The sequence below is a fragment of the Tetrao urogallus genome, assembly GCF_951394365.1.
Source record: "Tetrao urogallus genome assembly, chromosome: Z".
In the NCBI taxonomy this organism is placed as follows: Eukaryota; Metazoa; Chordata; class Aves; order Galliformes; family Phasianidae; genus Tetrao; species Tetrao urogallus.
In genome coordinates, this window is record NC_136816.1 from 50,201,174 (window position 1) to 50,219,759 (window position 18,586).

Sequence of the window (18,586 nt, forward strand, 5' to 3'; positions counted from 1 at the left end):
CTGTTTACTACAGAAATTTTGCCTAGCTTTCTTCAAGGGTAAAGTTAGCCTCTCCTTGTTCTGAATATTCAGACTTTGATATTAATGTCCCATTAATCATACAACTGTATTTCCAAAGATACAGTTCGTTGAGTTGTACATCAGCAGTTGTGTTGTTTTCAGTCTGTGTCTGGCCTGTCATCTGTTTTAACAGCAACAAACTTAATCAGGCCCTTTATTCCATAACAAAGTTACTGCAAAAGGAAGAATGTACCAAGAGCATGTAATACCAATAGGCTCAGTAGCAAGCATAGTAGTAAAAATCAGTGTAATTCTTTCTGCTATTTTTTTTCTTTTGTCTCCTGTATTTTCACAGATCTACTGTGGATTTCTGCCACTGAATCCTAACAGGAAAAAAAAAAAACCAACCCGTCAGTCTGAGGAGATTCAGTTGTAATGTATTCACTGACTGTTCCAGTACCACTAGGTGAAGAAAATAATGGACATTATAAGAAAGCTGCTTTTTTCCTTTTTCTTTTTGGGGCCATATTGCTCTGTGGTGGATTCTTGCTTTCAGTTTTCACCCTACAGTCATGCCCTTTTGAAACCTTCAATGACTGTAGTGGGGTCCTGAAGGCTTCTGGGCCTGTGCTGGGTGTAATTGGATTGCTTTGCATTTTAATTGCAAGATCAAGGGCCAGGTTTCATACAAGCCAAAGACAATTGCAAAATGAGCAAATATGTCACCTTTTTTTATGTCGAAAGAACTGCCAGTTTGTCCAGTTTCTCATCTTTGGATTCCTGTTTTTGACAAGTGGAATGCTGATTAGCATCCTGGGTATTTGGGTCCCTGGCTGCAGCCCTGGTGGGCCCAATATACAGCTCAACCAGACTAGCAGTTCTGATGAGGACCTCCAGGGCTGTGGATTCCTGTCATTTCAAATCCTGGGGCCTCTCATTGTGCTTACTGGGTTGTGTTTCTTCGTGATAGCTCATGTTAAAAAGAAGCAAAACTTAAATCTCAACGAAGAACCTTTGGGAAATGAAGAGCGTACTCAGAGCCCTGAATCTTTTCAGGTTACACTAGGTGAGTAAATAATGTGAGAACTTTTAAACTTTCTATTTATCTATTAATATTTGTCTATTTCAGGGATTTACTCTGAGCGTTACATGTTTGTGCAGTAAGCATACTGATCCTGTAATCTCCCACCAGACAAGCCAATGGGCAGTTGCTTTGTCTTAGATGTTTTCTGTGTGATCAGTTCAGTTGCCTTTCTCCTGAGGAATTAACCTGTCTTTTGGCAGCATCTGATTTATAATATGGCACAAATGAGTCCAATCTCACTTCCTTTCCCAGAAAGTGTTGCTAACACTCCAAGTCACATGGTCTCATGGTTTCTGTGACTGTGTCTAAGACTTACATTAGCCTAGAACTCTGACCTCCCCCCACCTAAAAAAGCAGTTCATAAGGTTTGTATTGTATTTCCCTGAATAATGGCCACCTCTTCTATCAATCTTCAGATGTAATTGCAACATGGTTCTGTTAATTGTAGAGCATACTGTATTTAATGAACTATTAAGAGGGAATTATGCCCTAAGTGGTACCCTGCTGTTAATAAACCATGAATTTATTCAATATATAGATTATTCTGATAACTTTCTAGTTCTGAGGAAGGATGAATGAGTAAATTATAGCATTGCTCAACTGTCATCTGTCAGGACTTGAAGTCCAGTAAGCAAGGCAGTTGCTCTTCTGTCTGTCAAACTGATGTATAGACCTATAACTTGATGGTCCTTGAAAAAGATGAGGGTTTATTGTCAATTTTGCACGATAAATCAAAGGGGCATGGAGAATCAGTCTGATTACTTTTTAAAGGCAGTAAAGCAGATTTTGTGGATTTCTTCCTTTCATAATTCCATCAAGGAGCGTAAAACTCAAAGGTTAAAGAGTGAGGACTTACTGACAGTCACCACTGTGCCAGAATGTGCCCCTGCCTAACTCAACATCTGTTATGTTCTATGACTTGTCAGTGCAAATTGCAAAATAATAATAATAATAATGAATGCCTGTATGAATTATTCAAGCTCAGTGATTGATACAAACTTTATTTTTAAAAAACAAAAATGTAAGCTCCTCAAATGCAAAATGGAATTGACAGGTAAGCAACAGAGTACACTTAAAACTGAATTATTTATCTACAGTTTTGTGGTACTCAGGTTAGTAGTGTGCCTGAGTAATTTGGCAGAGAAACTGTCAAAACATTCAAAATCACAGAATCATAGTGGTTGGAAGGGACCTCTGGAGATCACCTAGTTCAGCCCCCTAATAAAGCAGGTTCCCTACAGTAGGATGCACATGTAAGTGTCCACGTGGGTTTTGAATATCTCCAGAGAAGATGATTTCACAACCTCTCTGGACAACTTTTTCCAGTGCTCAGTGGTCCTCAAAACAAAGGACTTTTTCCTCATGTTCTCATGGAACTTCCCATGTTCCAGTTTGTGCCTGTTGTCCCTTGTCCTGTCACTAGCTATCACCAGAAAGAGTGTTCATTCGCTTGACCTCCCTCCTCCTCCTCTTTAGGTATTTATAAGCATTGATAAGATCCTCTCTGTCTTCCCTTCTCTGGGCTGAACACCCCCAGATCTCTCAACCTTTCCTCATAAGGGAGATTCCCCGGGCCCCAGACATCTTTGTAGATTGCAGATGGACTCCTTCTGAGTTGTTCTCTGTCTTGAACCAAGAAGCCCAGACCTGGGCACAGTATTCCAAATGTGGCCTCCAGGGCAGAATAGAGGGAGAGGAATCACCTCCATCGCCATGCTGACCATACTCTCTTTAATGCACCCCAGAATGCCATTCTTGGCATCTTCTTGGCCACCAGGGCACACTGCTGGCTCATGGCCAACCTTTTGTCCATGAGCCTTCTCCACAGAGCTCCTCTCTAGCAGGTCAGTGCAGGTTAGGGGCTGATGTGTGCGGTTATTCTTCCCCAGATGCAGGACAGTTCACTTGCCCTTGTGGAACCCCATTAGATTCCTTTCTGCTCAGCTCTCCAGCCTGTCCACGTCTTGCTATATGACATCACAGCTTCTGGTGTGTCAGCCACTCCTCCCAGCTTTGTATTATCAGCAACCTTGCTGAGAGTGCACTCTTATCTGTTCATCCAGGTCACTAATGAAGATGTTCAACAACATGTAATCAGTAATCGAGGCTATCCGTGACTCAAATGTTTTTTATTCCATCAGTATCTACTTCAAGGCTATACTTAGAAAATGCCTGTTTTAGATGCATGAGGAAAAACCAAGTACTCATCTGCTCTTAAGCTGAGCCAACAGTAGCTGTTGTCTTTGTACTTGTTTCTGAGGACAACCAACATGTAAGAGATTTGTCTCTTTGCTAAATGAATCACTTCCTCCCACTTAGTGGTATTTTCTAGAAGAAATATTCCGTTCATGATTGTGCTTTTTTGGGGGGGAACAAAACTTCAGTGTACACCTGCATTGCAGAATATAACAGATCCTTATGTAGCGTCATTGCTTTTTGTCTTAAAAGTTAGACAAGTACCACTACCATAATTCTGAAGACAGGAAACATTCTGAAATTCAACTAGAATAGACAGGGGAGCTCAGTTTTCCAGAGGTAGTAATTGGTGCTTCTTTTTCATAAGGTGATGCTGTATTGATGTTCCCACCTCCACCACCACCATATTTTGCTGACCCTCTGTCTCCAGCTGTGACACGTTGTTTTACGTCAAGTGCTTCACCTGCACCTCCACCGTACCATTCCGTGTTCAGTGATGGGTAAGGCTGTTTTATTGTCTGTTTTGTTGTAGTTTGTTTGTTTTAAATCCAAGATGGTTTTTCAAGGTATCCAAGATTATATTCTTAAATAATCACTGTTAACTCTATGCTAGGCACTATGAAGTTTTCTATTGCATCATTGAACTTCCTTTAGATACTTTGGTTTTCTGGTACTGAAATATCCTCGTATAAAAGAGGAATCACATTCCAAAATATCTTTTACAAAAGTTAAACTTAAGTTTATTACTGGAAGGGATGTCTGGTGATATTCTGTGGAAGGTTGTTAGTTTTTGTTTTTTTGGGTTTTTTTGGGTTTTTTTGGGTTTTTTTTTTTTTTTTTAAGCCTTAAACCTGTGGCCTTATTCAGATATTACTTGATTGGAGTTCTTCCATAGACTGTCAAGAAAAGGTACTCCTCACAGCAGTTCCCCAGTGACATGGTAACCATGCTGCCAGATTTTAGGAAGCCTCTGCAGAGCCAGTGCAGTGAGCACTTCACAATACATATCTAGATGCCCTGTGATGCTAGGAGTGCTACTTTGGTTTGTGTCCTGTTCTCTTGATGACTCCTTTGGAAAGTCTGAGCTGGCTTTCCCTGATCATTCAGTGACAGTGTGGTGTGACAGAATATATTGATAATGTGGAGGAATAGCAGAGAATGTTCCAGGGAGCTTAAAGGGAAGGTTGCAAACCCAATTTCATCCAAGATAAGAAGGCTGTCCCATGCAGCCACTTTTCTACACACTGAGCATAGGTGACTTGCTCAATGCTGCCACCACCAAGCTTGTGCAGCAGGAGTTTCTGAATGAAGAGTTGCTTGCATCATAAGAATTTGCAGGGATATCTCCCTGTGGGATCCAAGCAGTGGGTTCCTATCTTGAGGGTGAAAGAGGCCGCATACCAGAACTAGGTAAGGCCAGGAGGTAGATGCCAACATACATAGAGCCCTCAACTTATTTTCATGCTCTTGATGATTCAGAATTGAGGACCTTTGGAAGGTCCTCTATGAGTCTTTTAGGACTTGTTCATCAGGATGTCCTTAGTCTGCAAGACTGCACAGCATATCAAGCACCATCACTGCAGCAAGAACCCTATCTGCCTAGCTGTGTCCGCTTAGCAGTAGCTACTGGGTTGTTTCTATAATAGCTTTCCACTATACTCCAGACTTCTGCTTACGAGTGGCAAATTCCACAAGCATCCATACCAGCTGTCTGCCTCATGTCAGTACTTCAAAACTCTACCATCTTCCCCTCAAAGCAAGCAAGCACAACCTCAAAGACCTAAATGCCCCAGGAGGAGGTTTGTGATAGCAGTGTTTATTCCTGTTACCATACTGTTTGAATCCATGTTTGTGCTTTTCTGCAGTAAATTCACACATAGCTTCAGTGCTGTTACTAAGAAGTGAGGTGACTATGCTTTATTCCTGCTCCTTGTGCAGAATTGTTCAGTGTAGAAATGTACATGTGAGTATGAGATAGCTCTGAGAGTCAAACATAAAGAATGAAGTCTTTGCTTTTCTTGGAAGCTGCTTAAGTGTAATATGCTGAGGGCCATCTCTGAGGTGAGATGAGCAAGGTACCAGAATGGTGTTGGCGCAACTGAGATCCAGTTGTAATGGTCAGAGGAAGGTTGTGAATACCTCGTTGCTCACTTTTGCTTTCATTATGAGCTTAGTAGTCCACTTGTCCGGTTACTTCTGAGTCTCTGTCTCTCAGCAGCAGTGTAATTGCATATGTCTAATGTGTTGCTGGAAAACTTATAAAAACTTCAAGTTACCTGTAATTTAAGATCTCAGGCAGCTAGGAATTTTTGTTTCAGTTATGCAATTTTAAGTCTAGTAACCATTTTTACAGAAGAAGTGGAGAATGGACTGTGGTAGACTGCAAAAATGAAGATGCATTAGGAGTAAAGGTTCAGAGGTTTAATAGGATTGCCCTGTTAGAAGCAGCTAATACCCCTAAGTCAGGCTATGATGTGAATCGGAAGGGAGTGTTTGCTCTTTCTTACCAAAATAATGGAATTTTTGTGTCATAATGAAACTCTCATGCCTATGTAAGTTGTTTCAGGGATTCCTAAAAGTTGTGCATTCATATACATTTATGTAAGTCAGGGGTAAGTTTCACTTGCTGTAGAAGGAACTATATTAACACACAATTTTCTGTTTTATAGAGCGCAGTTTGCGGATGATCAAAGAACAGTTGCTGTTAGAGACGAAGAAACCATATACACAATTTCTGGGTGCAGTTCACCTTTGGTTATCTCTCCAGTGCAGTTTTTCTTCTCTGAACCACCTCCAGGCTATGAAGAAAAAGCATCAGTGGAAAGTAATGAATATTCCCTTTCTTCTTCTCTTTCATCTTCTTCTGTAGTGACTACTGACACCAGCTCATAGAGGGCTGTCAGGTAGACCAAATTTTCAGATGAAATTGTACACTCAGATTTATGATCTTTAAATTTATTTACATTTTCTAATAAAATCAGTAACACTGCATTTGTCTGTTTTTTCATTAACAAGCATAAGTGAAGAGTTTGAGTTTTAAGAAATAAGAGATAATGCTGGACTTTTGAGTTAGTGGTAAGAAGGGATTCAGTTCACTATGAGAATGCTGAATGTTCATCTTCTTGTGTTTTATGCTTCAGTTTCTGTATTTAGTTCTTTATATAATGAAGGCAGAAAGTTGTGACTATTGTATTTTTTTGCTTATTTTAGTTAAACCTGCTTGGAGTTTCAAAGAAGAAATCATTAGAAAGTGTTCCTTTTTTTCTGTTTTTGTATTACTTTGTAGTAAATGCTTGTCTGCTGTTACTGATTTCATATGTTCTCGAGAGCATCAATGATAGCAGTCTTAAAATATGGACCATCATAAGATGGGGAGCTAATATGCTGTGGAGACCTTAAATGGTTACATCTTGGTCTGCCTGGTAATAAACACTACATGGCTTAATTTAGTCACTCTCTGGTCCTTGTGTGAGTATAATCCACAAGAAAATAACTTTTATTCAGTGGAAGAGTCCTGTGGCAGCATTGAGGATGGTTAATAGTCTAATACTTTAATTATGGTAATGACTGATTTCAGGGAGATTATACTACTGTTGTATATTGTTTGTGGTTTACACAAGCAACACCAATTAACTTCAAGGATGAGATCCACTTAACAACAGTATCTTTCAGGAGCAAACATTATTTACCAGCTAATGCAAGACATACTATTTCATGGGAACGTGTACAGCACATGTTTATAGCTGACAAAGCACTTCCTACATTTCCCTGTATTTCTTTCAGAAATACAGCTTTCTTTAGGCTCATCCATACCTGTGTGGCTTCAAAAGTCAGTGGCTGCTGCCTGCTGTCATGGATTGACAAGAAGTTGCAGGTCCACTTTAGATGTTTGCACCTGCTCCCAGATTGAAAGCTGTGCTTGTAGGAGTTGAGGATAATTAGCAGGAACTAAGCTGCTGCTAGTATTTGGTGCACTGTGACTTGCTGTGAAGTTTGCTGCAATCTGTGAAGAAAAACTGACCTAATTCTGTGCCTGGAAACCGAAGGTGACAAATCTACTATTTCTGCTAGATTCAGTATGAATTTCTACCAGTGTCAGTGCACCCCACAGAAGTGGTCTGTCCTCAGCTGAGTCCTTGGACATCTGCATGCTATGGGACCTCGACTGCAGCAGGACTTGTTTTCTGTCAGGATGAATTCTAGGAAGTTGACTGTAACAGAACACTCAAGCTTTGAATTAATCAATCAGGTTCCCTCCTCTGCCTGGGAAAGGCATTTGCCTTGTATTTCACATGAACATGCTTTTTGCCACCAGAGTAGGCAGGGAGATGTTTAGTAACTTCTGCATTTGGCCTTTTGTTTCTACTTATGTGTTATTCTCTCAGCCTTGCAGGAGTAGCAGTTTTTGTAGCAGTGTGAAGAAACAAACTGGTCAGTGACATGCAGTTGTATTTAGAAATCAATAGAGCTGGAAACCAGCAAGTGATGAGGGAGATATGCTTATACAGCAAAGGAGCTGAGGAACTCATTTTCTCTAAGGTTAAAAGTCAAAGACTGCTTATTCTAATACAGAAATATATATTTAATTATGTCATAATCTTTTTCTTTCTTTCTTAAAAAAACAAAAAAAAAAAAAACAAAAAAAAACAGGCATATCTGCCTGCTAACTATAGAGGCCTTATGAGCTGTCTGCAATCAGTTTTTCCTGAGATGTATCAAAGAGATCAGGCACATCAAGTAAAATATGATGACTCTGAGCTGAGTCTTCAGGAAGTGAAACATAATCTTACTATTTTTCTTCAAAGTTATTGTTCCTTGATCTTCTGCTGCGGAGTCTTCCTTGTGCTTCACTTTATTTCTGAAAACCAGGCTTGAAGGAAAGCTGCTTGGAAGCAGCTGAATGGTTCTGAATTTCCTGGGAGTGGTGGATTTACTTACTCTTTAAAATAAGGCTTCGCAACAGAAATTTCCTATGTATCATCCTGAGAAAGTTGCCTACTAAATAGTTCATCTTACAGCTGTGTAAGCACCTTCTATTTTTGAATTGAGTAGTCATTCCTTTAAAATTCCCTGGATGTGCTAAGTGCATTTCCATGACTTTTTGAACACTGACAGCTCTCAACGCCAGGGCAACAGCATTTGCTTACTGAGTTGTCAAAATCTATTTCAGCAAGGTCAGAAAATGTGAAAAAAGACTGGCAGCTCCACATCCACCACTGATGGCCACCACTGCATGAACAACATTAGTAGGAGGAATTTTTTTATGTGGGGAGTAGGGGTAAAACACCCATACTAGAAAGGAAGCATCACCTTGTAAAACTATAAAAGTAGCTTAAAATAACACAGAATAGCAATTTTGTTGAGGAAATGACTTACTTTACTACTGTAGTAGTGATCCTATAACCCCCTTAATACCTTAAGGTTAGCTTAAGTGCTTGACATGCAAATTCTAGCAAGCAAATCAAGTTAGTTACTGATTCACATACTTAAACAGGCAAAGTGGGAGGTAAGGGCTGCTTATCCTCTCTAAGTGAAGTTAAGGTCTGTTTGCACTGTCATTGCTTAGCTTCTAACTGGATCAGTATAGCCCTTTGGATATGAGAAGTTCACAAATGCATGAAGGGATAACTCTTTTCAAGGATAAGTTTCTTCCTGCATCCCCAGCACCCAGAAATTTTGAAAACAAACTCATCTGTAAAACTGAAATTACAATGATTTTTTTAAATGGTGGCATGTTTTTAGGATAGCCCCATCCTTGACCTCTGCCACTTATAACACCATATCACACTATCCCCTTTCTATCCTACCTTCTAAGGTCACCATTCATGGGTCACATCTGTGTCCAGGCATGCTTCTGCAGTTGATGTGTCTGCCTTCACGTAGAACTGTGCTCCCTCCTCGACCATACAAGTGTATATCCGTGTGTTTGTGTATGGAAACACCTTTTATTTGATTGGACATCTGGCATGACAGCATTCTCTGGGAGAGATAAACCCATCCTGTAGCTAGAAACTGCTGAGGGCAGCTGGCTGAACTGGCTCCGTTTGGCATGTTTCAGCACTGGGGCTGGCATTGCGGCAGTACAGGGCCACAGGGTATGAGGCTCACTCATGGTTAGTTGATAGTCTAACGTGTAATTTGTGATTTTCACTGAGGATGCCAAGTACAGTTTCCTTTCTATAGGAAAAAAAAGTTCTTTTAGTCCAACCACTTTAGCCACTCTGCAGTTGAAAATTGTATTATGGAGTTGTATTTTGTGCCTTCTATTTTAAGAGCTCTTTTAAAATAAAGCCTAGCTTTCTTTTAGGGGTTCTATAGCTAGGCCCCTGATTCTATGTAAGAAATACAAGAAAACAAAACCTTACTATGACAGACTGATGTTTTGAAGCACGGAAGAATTGATAGCAGATAGAGAGGAGAAAGGAAAGATGACCTGAGGACCCGTTAGTATCTGCTAGGAAGACTCTTTAACTGGGTTAGAGAATCAAGAAGATACAGGAAGCCTCAGAAAAACGTCTTCCCACAGCAAGACAGTTATGCAGAGGAACAGTAAGCAAAGCAGTGGCTGAGTTTAGGAGTATGGTCCCTGAAGCAGATTGGAATAACACTGCAGTGAGGTCTGAATACAGTATCCATTTTGAAAAAGGGTCCAGAAGCCAGCCTGTGAGCTACCTGAAGATAATGGGGATGTAGTCTCCCATTTCTCTGCTTGACAGTACTGAGAGTAATATTCTGCATGATGCTCTCCTGCAATTAAAACAGAAAGATTTTAGAAAACACATTCAAGCCCATTTCCTGTGTTTCACCAGGTTGTTTTCACCACCATTCATTTAGCAGTTATTCCAGTTAAAAGGGGTGTGTTTATTAAATCACCGTCTGTAAGTAAGTTCCCAGAACATCCACTTGGAAAAGGAAAGTATTGGCCTTAAAAATCCATGTGATTTGGTAATCTCTTAAGACCTTGACATCTGCCTGGCTTTGGCACTCTTTGGGGAAACAGTGGGAAAAATGTGGGGAAGGTTAGAAAAAAAATGTTCTTTACAAGGAAAAGTGAAATTTTCATTCATCCGATCGTCAAAGTTGAAATGGCAATTAGTCTTGGAAGAAATCACTCGTATTCTCCAGCTTTGCTGTGCACGTCCTCAGCAAGAAATATACCATATCCCTGGCCACAGACAAGGAACATAGCCCAAGGACTGCTGCAATGCAGGAAATGTCTGATTCCATACAGCATCTGAGCACCACCCCTACGGAGGGCCCAAGGAAAGGATCCAGAACAACTCTCTTGTAAATAACAGTTGCAGAGCACTTGAATCATAGAATCGTAGAATCGTAGAATCACCAAGGTTGGAAAAGACCTAAGAGATCATCCAGTCCAACCGTTCACCTATTCCCAATAGCTCCCACTAAACCATGTCCCTCAACACAACATCCAGCCTTTCCTTGAACACCCCCAGGCTCGGTGACTCCACCACCTCCCTGGGCAGTCCATTCCAGTGCCTGACCACCCTTTCTGAAAAGCAATACTTCCTCATGTCCAGCCTGACTCTCCCCTGCCGTAGCTTGAAACCATTCCCCCTGGTCCTATCACTAATGACACGAGAGAAGAGGCCGACCCCCAGCTCACTACAACCTCCCTTCAGGAAGTTATAGAGAGCAATGAGGTCTCCCCTGAGCCTCCTCTTCTCCAGGCTGAACATTCCCAGCTCCTTCAGCCTCTCCTCATATGGCCTGTGTTCCAGACCCCTCACCAGCTTTGTTGCCCTCCTCTGAACACGTTCCAGGGCCTCAATATCTTTCTTGCAGTGAGGGGCCCAAAACTGGACACTGGAATGATTGAGAGTAGATACTACATCTGATGTGATACTACATCTCCACATACCATCAGTGCAAAGACAGCAATTGTAATATGTTGATTTAAAGAGAATGTTGGAAAGCTTGGAAGATTAAGCAAATGGAGGCAACAGTGATTCATAGTATGGAAAAACCTGACACACAGAGAGCAGTAACAGAAGTTCATTCAATGTATTTAAACAGATAAAAGATTAAAGATGATGTAGGTTTTAGCTAAATTACCAGTGCAATGATGGCTTATCTAATATTTCAGCAGTTCTTAATTTGGTTGCAAACCCTGCCCCTCTCCTCAAGTCTTTACCTGGTGTTGGGAGAAGGGCGAATCTGTGAACTTGTCAGAAATTTTGTTGGCACCTTCGGTAATAGAAGAGCCATAATAATGACTCTGAAAAGTTCCTGGACATTTTAAAGGGAATTCAGCATTAACATTTCTCAGGGTGTCTCTGCTGACAAATGAGAAGAGAAAGACACAGCAGTATCCCAGCATCTCCTCGGAAAGTTTTGGTGAGCAGTCATGTTCGGAACTAATCTTAGAGCACAGTAGCTCAAGGCACTTTCATTAGTTGTGAAGAAGCCATCCAAAAGAAGGTGAGTTTTCTAGAGCTATTTTTGTTCCAACAACCTCAGGATAAGCTTGATTCCCCAGAGCTGCTGGTAGCAGGAAATAGCATTATGCTTTCTACCTCCTGAGGAGTAATCTCTGTATTGTATGTGCTTCCCTGCTATGCTAATCAAAACAGATTGAGTAGTGGAAGACTTTTCCTCTGTAAGGAATTACACAGAAGCGTTCTACCAGAACACTCCGGCAGCAATTACTTTTGTCTGAAATCATTAGGAAACAGAAAGTCTCAACATTCAATTCATTCGTCTGTTTAATATATGGCAGATAGGTAAATAATCCTGATGCTTTCTTGCATAGAGCCCCATCGTGCTATGATATTTACTGCAGTGGGAGAAGATGGGAACATGCTTCTACTCACAGTTTAGGTACATGCTGGGTGCAAAACAGCTGCCACAGGACACTGTGTTATCCTGCCATTATTGCAGTGCCAGTTTCAATCATGAAGGCCAGGTATTCAGGGAAAGGACAGGATATACCAGCCACACATTGCTGTCAGAAAGGATTCCAAATGATGAAATAATTTCTGAGAAAAAAATAATGTTCCAGGTACTGCTGAATACAACATTTACCCTACAGGTCAAGATCCCTTGCTCTGCCAACATTATAGAAGACGTTTCCCCACAGTGACAGGATATCTGGGTTTTAATCAGTCTAAACTCTGAGGAAGGGGTGTCAATTCCATAAGAAAAATGTCCACAGTTAAGGGGAAATCACTAATTATGCTGTCTTCAAACAGCCCCAGTTTTTGCTGAAGGGAAGCAAAATTTCTACCACAATCAGCAGCTTCTGCAGTCTTTCCAATGCCCTGTTTTTGTTTACCTCCCCACCCGCCAACCACTCCCTCCCATCAAACTCTCAGTAAGCTTCCTTTGATATCTGTATAAACCACAGAAGCTCTGGGCTGCAGGGCCAGCTGCAGCATGGTCTGGACATGGCTGTAACCATCACACTTCACAGGGCTCTGAAGCACAGCAGCAAAGGCCACGTATCTTCCTGTAGACACGAGTTGCCAAATTGGTGGCCCAAGGAAAGTGAGTGAGTCATTGTGCTGCTATGGAGTGATGTATGCTGTCCATATGTTGGATGCATTGGCTGCCAGGGGGCTAGGATAAGCTTCAGGGACCTCTGCTTCCTTTCTCTCCCATCTGGCACAGGCAGGGTGAGGAAATATTCGTGAGGGCCAAATTGAAGAAGAGGATAATCAAAAAGATAAGTAGCCATGCAAGGGTGAAGCTGTTTCGGAAGCAGTGGTGGTAAAGCAAGAAGTCTTTAGTGGTGACTTCAGGCTCCACTTCCCAGACCTTTATTCTTGTAAGCAAAGTTTATTCTTTCACATGATGGACTCTGTTAACCATACACGCACAGTGTCCTTGTATAATTAACCTGAACCTTCAACTTTCAATGCTCTGCAGAGTACCTTGCAAACCCCTCTCTGCTGAGAAAGATTCGTGATACTTGGTGATGGAACAGAACAACAGCAACGTGGAGGATTTCTCCCTGAATGTGTTTTCTGTCACTCCTTACCCGCCGAGTAGGTCTGATGCCCTGGTGTCAGATGGGGACAAAGCTGGTGCCACTCTGCTTTTCTCAGGTGTGTTCTTGGGACTGGTGGGGATCACATTCACCGTGATGGGGTGGATAAAGTACGACGGCCTTACTCACCTGGAGTGGACTCAGTTACTAGGGCCTATCCTGCTTTCTGTTGGGGTAACTTTCATCCTGATTGCCGTTTGCAAGTTCAACATGCTTACATGCAAGCCCTGCAAAGAAAGAGAGGAGAACACGTTAGACATCGAACAGAACGCAAGTGGACAGTCCTTCGTGTTCACCGGAATCAACCAACCCATAACTTTCCACGGTGCCACGGTGGTGCAGTACATCCCCCCACCTTACCCAGCGCTGGACAGTGCAGCCACCAGCCCTGGCTACATGCACCCTGTGCTCAGCTGCTGCGGGGCCATCTCCCCTGGTGTCTCTCCCATCCCCAGCCCCAGTTCTTCTCACTTCTGCCCTGCCTACTCTCTGGACAACCCCGCTTTCACCTGGGATGAGAGCTGTGCCAGTTACCTCGCAGAGAACACACGGAACCAAAGGTACATCTTCTGAAAAGTCTTAGCACGGTTGGGCATGGGCTGTATGTGTTTTAAGGTGTGAAGTATGCTTGCAAAGCAAAAAGCACCTCCCTTTGCGTGTTCTCCTCCAGACTTTTTTTTCTCTTGATTAGGAATATTTCTTGAGTAGAGAACATTAAGACATAGAAAACATTTTAGTTCAGGTTAAATTCACTTAAGAATTCCTTCAATTTTCAATCTATGGAATATCTTGTTATTTTTAAAGATATTTGTATATATGTTCCTGTTCCTGCATGGGTTTTTGTTTTGTTTTTTTTTATAGAATCGTGGAATGATATTATTTGAAGAGAATTCAAAGCCCACCTTGTTCCACAATCCTTCCATAGGCAGGGCTGCACCCATCAGCTCAGGCTGCCTTGGACCCACCCAGACTAGCCTTGAGAATGTCCAAGGATGAGGCATCCACAGATTCTCTGTGTGGCTGTGCCAGTGACTTTTGTTTGCTTGTTCTTAACATTTCTCTTAGTCTCTCAATCAGAAGATTGTTATTCCATGCCCAGGCAGAGCGTCCCACACAAGCAAAATCACAGAATCACAGAATCACAGAATCACAGAATCACCCGGGTTGGAAGGGACCTCAAGGATCATGTAGTTCCAACCCCCCTGCCTAGCAGGGCCACCAAACATACACATTTAGATCAGGTTGCCCAGGACCCCGTCCAACCTGGCCTTGAACACGTCCAAGGACGGGGCATCCACAACCTCCCTGGGCAGCCCGTTCCAGGGCCTAACCACTCTCCTCGTAAAGAACTTCCCCCTAACATCCAACCTAAATCTTCCCTCCTTCAACTTGGATCCATTTCCCCTAGTCCTGCTATTGTCAGCCCTTATGAAGAGTTTACTCCCCTCCTGGGTGTAGGTTCCCTTCAGGTATTGATAGGCTGCAATGAGGTCGCCCCGCAGCCTTCTCTTCTCCAGGCTGAACAAGCCCAACTCCCTCAGCCTCTCCTCATAGGGGAGGTGCTCTAGCCCCCTGATCATCTTAGTCGCCCTCCTCTGGACCCTTTCCAAAATCTCCATGTCTTTCTTGTACTGAGGGCTCCACACCTGGACACAGTACTCCAGATGGGGCCTCACAAGAGCCGAGTAGAGAGGGACAATCACTTCCCTGTCCCTGCTGACCACCCCTCTCCTGATGGAGCCCAGGATCCCATTTGCCTTTCGAAAATCACAGCACAGGAGAAGCCCACAAACAGCATTTTCATGAGGATGAAAGGGTGCCAGGCATTCTCCCTGCCAGTCACACCTGCAGCAATCTTCCAGCCATTATCACTGTCCTAGTTTTTGAGGTATATACAACATCACTAACAACACTAACTTAATTTACAGCTAAGTGTGAAACTGCTTTCATTAGTCAAAAGGCAATCTTGTACTTCTTTACTCTTACAGGAAAACATTCAAATTACAGGACTTACTCAGAATTATATTGTTTCTAGAAGTAATTCTGTTCCTTTATCAAAGTCTCTTTGCAAGCAGCTGGCAGCCTGTTGTCCTCAGCACTATGCACAACAGACATGGGCAGCAGAAAATAAAGATCACCACCTGACATCTTTGTACTTCACAAAAAGATTAGAGCCCATTGCTGAATCACAGTAAAAGTTCATCTTGCAATGTTTTCTCAAGCAAAACTCACACAGAGGTCAGGAAGTTCTTTGCCCAGACAAGACTGACAGGACAAAGAATGGAGGTTGCTTCATGCTCTGTGTTTGAATTTTATTTATTTATTTATTTATTTGTTTTTTGCACCCTCTTCTCTTCCTATTATCAGGTCAGAGGACAGCTCTGATGAGCCAGAAGAACTTCTGGAAGACCCCTGTGAAGAACTATCACCTCCTCGTTACGAGGAAATATATCCACTGTCTTCATAAATAACTACTGACAACAGACTGCTTCTGAGAGACACCAACTTCTTAATCTTTACAAATCTTTTCTTTAGCACTTGCACAATATGCAGGTGCAAGCAGAATGATTTCAGCCATACTGAAATGTGCTTCAGTGTCACTGAAAACATTTAACCAGCCCCTTCTTTTTGTTCCTCATGCTATTTTCTCTCTTGCTATGCAGTTCGATAGCAAAACCAATTAAACTCAAAGATGTAAATTCATTCAAGTTTTTCCCAACGAGGATCCCAAATTCCAGACTTGCTGAAATAGTGTGAACAGTGAATGCAAAAGATGTCACAATTACTCCTGGACTTCCAGCATCATTAGAGAACATTGGATTTGTTCTCAATGTATTATTGCCCCTTGATTGTTTGGGGAACTTCAGAAGTGCCCAGATGTCTGATCCACAGAAGTGCCCATAGTGTCTTTGCTTAGCCTGATTCCTTAGAATGGCTTGCACGTGAACAAGTCCACTCCACAGGTTGACTTCCTCTGCTTTCACCCAATCCCATAGGTAATTTCAGAGCATTCCATTGAATCAGAGCATCCCAGATGGGAGAAAAAGATCCACTGTGCATCACACTCAGTTTCTTTCCCTGCCAAGGGGGTACAAAGCATTGTCTCCCACCACAAGTACTAGTGATGGCTAGGTTGACACCACAAAAGCAAAAGTCACTGTTCTGGAGCCTTGGCAGAAATACGTGGTTCTATCGGTACTGAAGGCATTAGCAGGCCATGCTGTGACTCATAGCAATCTCCTCTGCAGGGGGGTCCGTTCAGAGGTGACTCTGAAGCACACAGCTCAGGCTGAAGTTCTCTCAGAGCACCATGGCAGCTACATGCTGCGGTGGACATTATTGTTTGAGTCTAGCTTGCAGGACTAACAGAGTTCCATACATTACATCTACAAATCAATCTAGATCTAACAATAGGTGCCGGTTCACAAGTGACAGAATCTTCAGTGTGAAGGTCCTGGAAAGCTCTGCTCAGGAGTCGTTTTACCCTCAGAGCAATGAGAAGTGTCTGCATGGCCTCACTAGTGATGAAGGTATGTATTTGAAGGGAGAGGCACATCCAGAACATCGTCCATCTACATGGAGCTTCAAGCACACATCTGCCTCCTGGACCTGTGTGTTCTGAGCATGCCAAGAGATTATTAGATTAGATATTAGGAGGAAATTCTTAACTCAGAGGATGGTGAGGCACTGGCAGAGAAGCTGTGGGTGCCCCATCCCTGGATGTACTCAGGGCCAACTTGGATGGGTGCTGGGCAGCCTGAGCTGGTGGGTGGCAGCAGTGGGTTGGGGCTGGGTGGACTTTAAGGTGCCTTCCAACCCAACACACACTGTGATTGTAGGAGTCTATGAAGGCCTTTGAAGGGGTGCAGGAGAAATTTCATGGTTGAAGTGCTACACTCAGTGGTGCTGCAAATGGCACTGAGAGGCCACATTTGTAATGCAACATTTAAGTTGATTCTGAGCAGGATAAGTAGCTGCAGCAGCAGCTGCAGCTACTGGACAGTGTCTACAAAACATGCAAGAAGTTTTCTTACTAGGGCAATGTGGAGCATGCTGACTTTCAGCAGCCTGGTGTCAGCAGGTAGCTGGAGAGAGGCCAGCACACGGTGCTCAGCACTGTCTCAGTGGGACTGAGTGAGAGAGCAGGAGGTCTAAAAATAGACATAATGTTCCCTTGTGGAAACATCTTGTTCCCCTTCCAGAACTCACATGGAAGTGAACCCATCCTCTGCAGCAGCTAGCTGGAAGTTCCTGGTTCCTCAGGAACAGACACCTGCACTTAGCACGTAGTGCTGCTGAGTCCAGAAGCACAGTGGAGCACAGAGGACGGGTGTGATGGGTCCAACTGCAGTACTGCAGCCAGCATTCCTGGCTGATATCTCTCCCCTGCAACAAGAAAGTTCTCTCTGTCAGAAACCACAGACTTGCTGCCGCTCTTTTTGCTTTCCTCACATACATGACATGGCGTGTTACCCAGGGAAATCAGAGGGTTTGTTTTCACGGCATCTAATTGCACTGCTGGAGTAAATAAAGGAAATCCAGGAGGTTGCTCCATGGACTTGATTTTTAAGGTTTATTTTTGAAGAAGCTCATTGAAAGAGTCCCGGGTTGCCTTTTTTGGAGAGATTATTGAATAAGAAATTTTTAATAACTATGTATTAAAATGATCCATAAGATGGATTCTGTCTGGATTCAGTTGTGGTTTTATTGCTACATGGTTACCTGGAAATATCCAGCCTGAGGACTTTTCCTTGTTGTTCTAATTGACTTTTAAAATTATTCTTGTTTGTTTAATAATGATACAACACCCTACAAAGGCATTTCTTCTTCCTCTTCTTTCCATCTTCTACTTTCATCTTTTCTCCAATTTAACAATTCTTATTCCTAACAGCAATTTTTATTGTATTGTATTTTATTGCTTTTAGTGATACAAGCTCACTTTTGAGCACTATGGTCTATTTCTGCATTACAGTGAGAGACAGAATAAGCACATTTCTCCAGACCTTCAAATCTGAAGCGAGGTAAAACCTAGGTAAAAAATGACACCAACGGTCTCCTCAGAACAGCCAGAAAGTTGTAATGGAGATGTTACTTAGTATATTTATCATTTATAGTATTGCTTTTGAAGCAAGATTATTGCTTTTCTCAAACCACCTGTAATGCTGCGCGCCTTGCAGAATGACACTTTAATAAAGTTTTAGAGGTAAAGTTTTAGTCACAGAGTCAGAATGTTTGGTGTGATTGTCCGTTGGGATTTTCTCCAATACGATTCCATTTGTAGTGTTTCCACTGTAAGC

General features: G+C 42.4%; 2 protein-coding genes across 2 annotated transcripts; both read left to right on the forward strand.

The window, feature by feature from the left end:
* Window positions 1-435: 435 nt before the first annotated feature.
* On the forward strand, window positions 436-6,172 carry TMEM171 (transmembrane protein 171; the record flags this gene model as incomplete). The annotated part of the gene is made up of 3 exons (XM_079548671.1): window positions 436-1,066; window positions 3,648-3,780; window positions 5,950-6,172. The coding sequence occupies 3 exons, from the start codon at window positions 436-438 to the stop codon at window positions 6,170-6,172; spliced, it is 987 nt and encodes a 328-aa protein (XP_079404797.1).
* A 7,045-nt stretch (window positions 6,173-13,217) lies between these two features.
* Window positions 13,218-15,756, forward strand: TMEM174 (transmembrane protein 174; the record flags this gene model as incomplete). The annotated part of the gene is made up of 2 exons (XM_079548404.1): window positions 13,218-13,849; window positions 15,657-15,756. The coding sequence occupies 2 exons, from the start codon at window positions 13,218-13,220 to the stop codon at window positions 15,754-15,756; spliced, it is 732 nt and encodes a 243-aa protein (XP_079404530.1).
* Window positions 15,757-18,586: the final 2,830 nt, after the last annotated feature.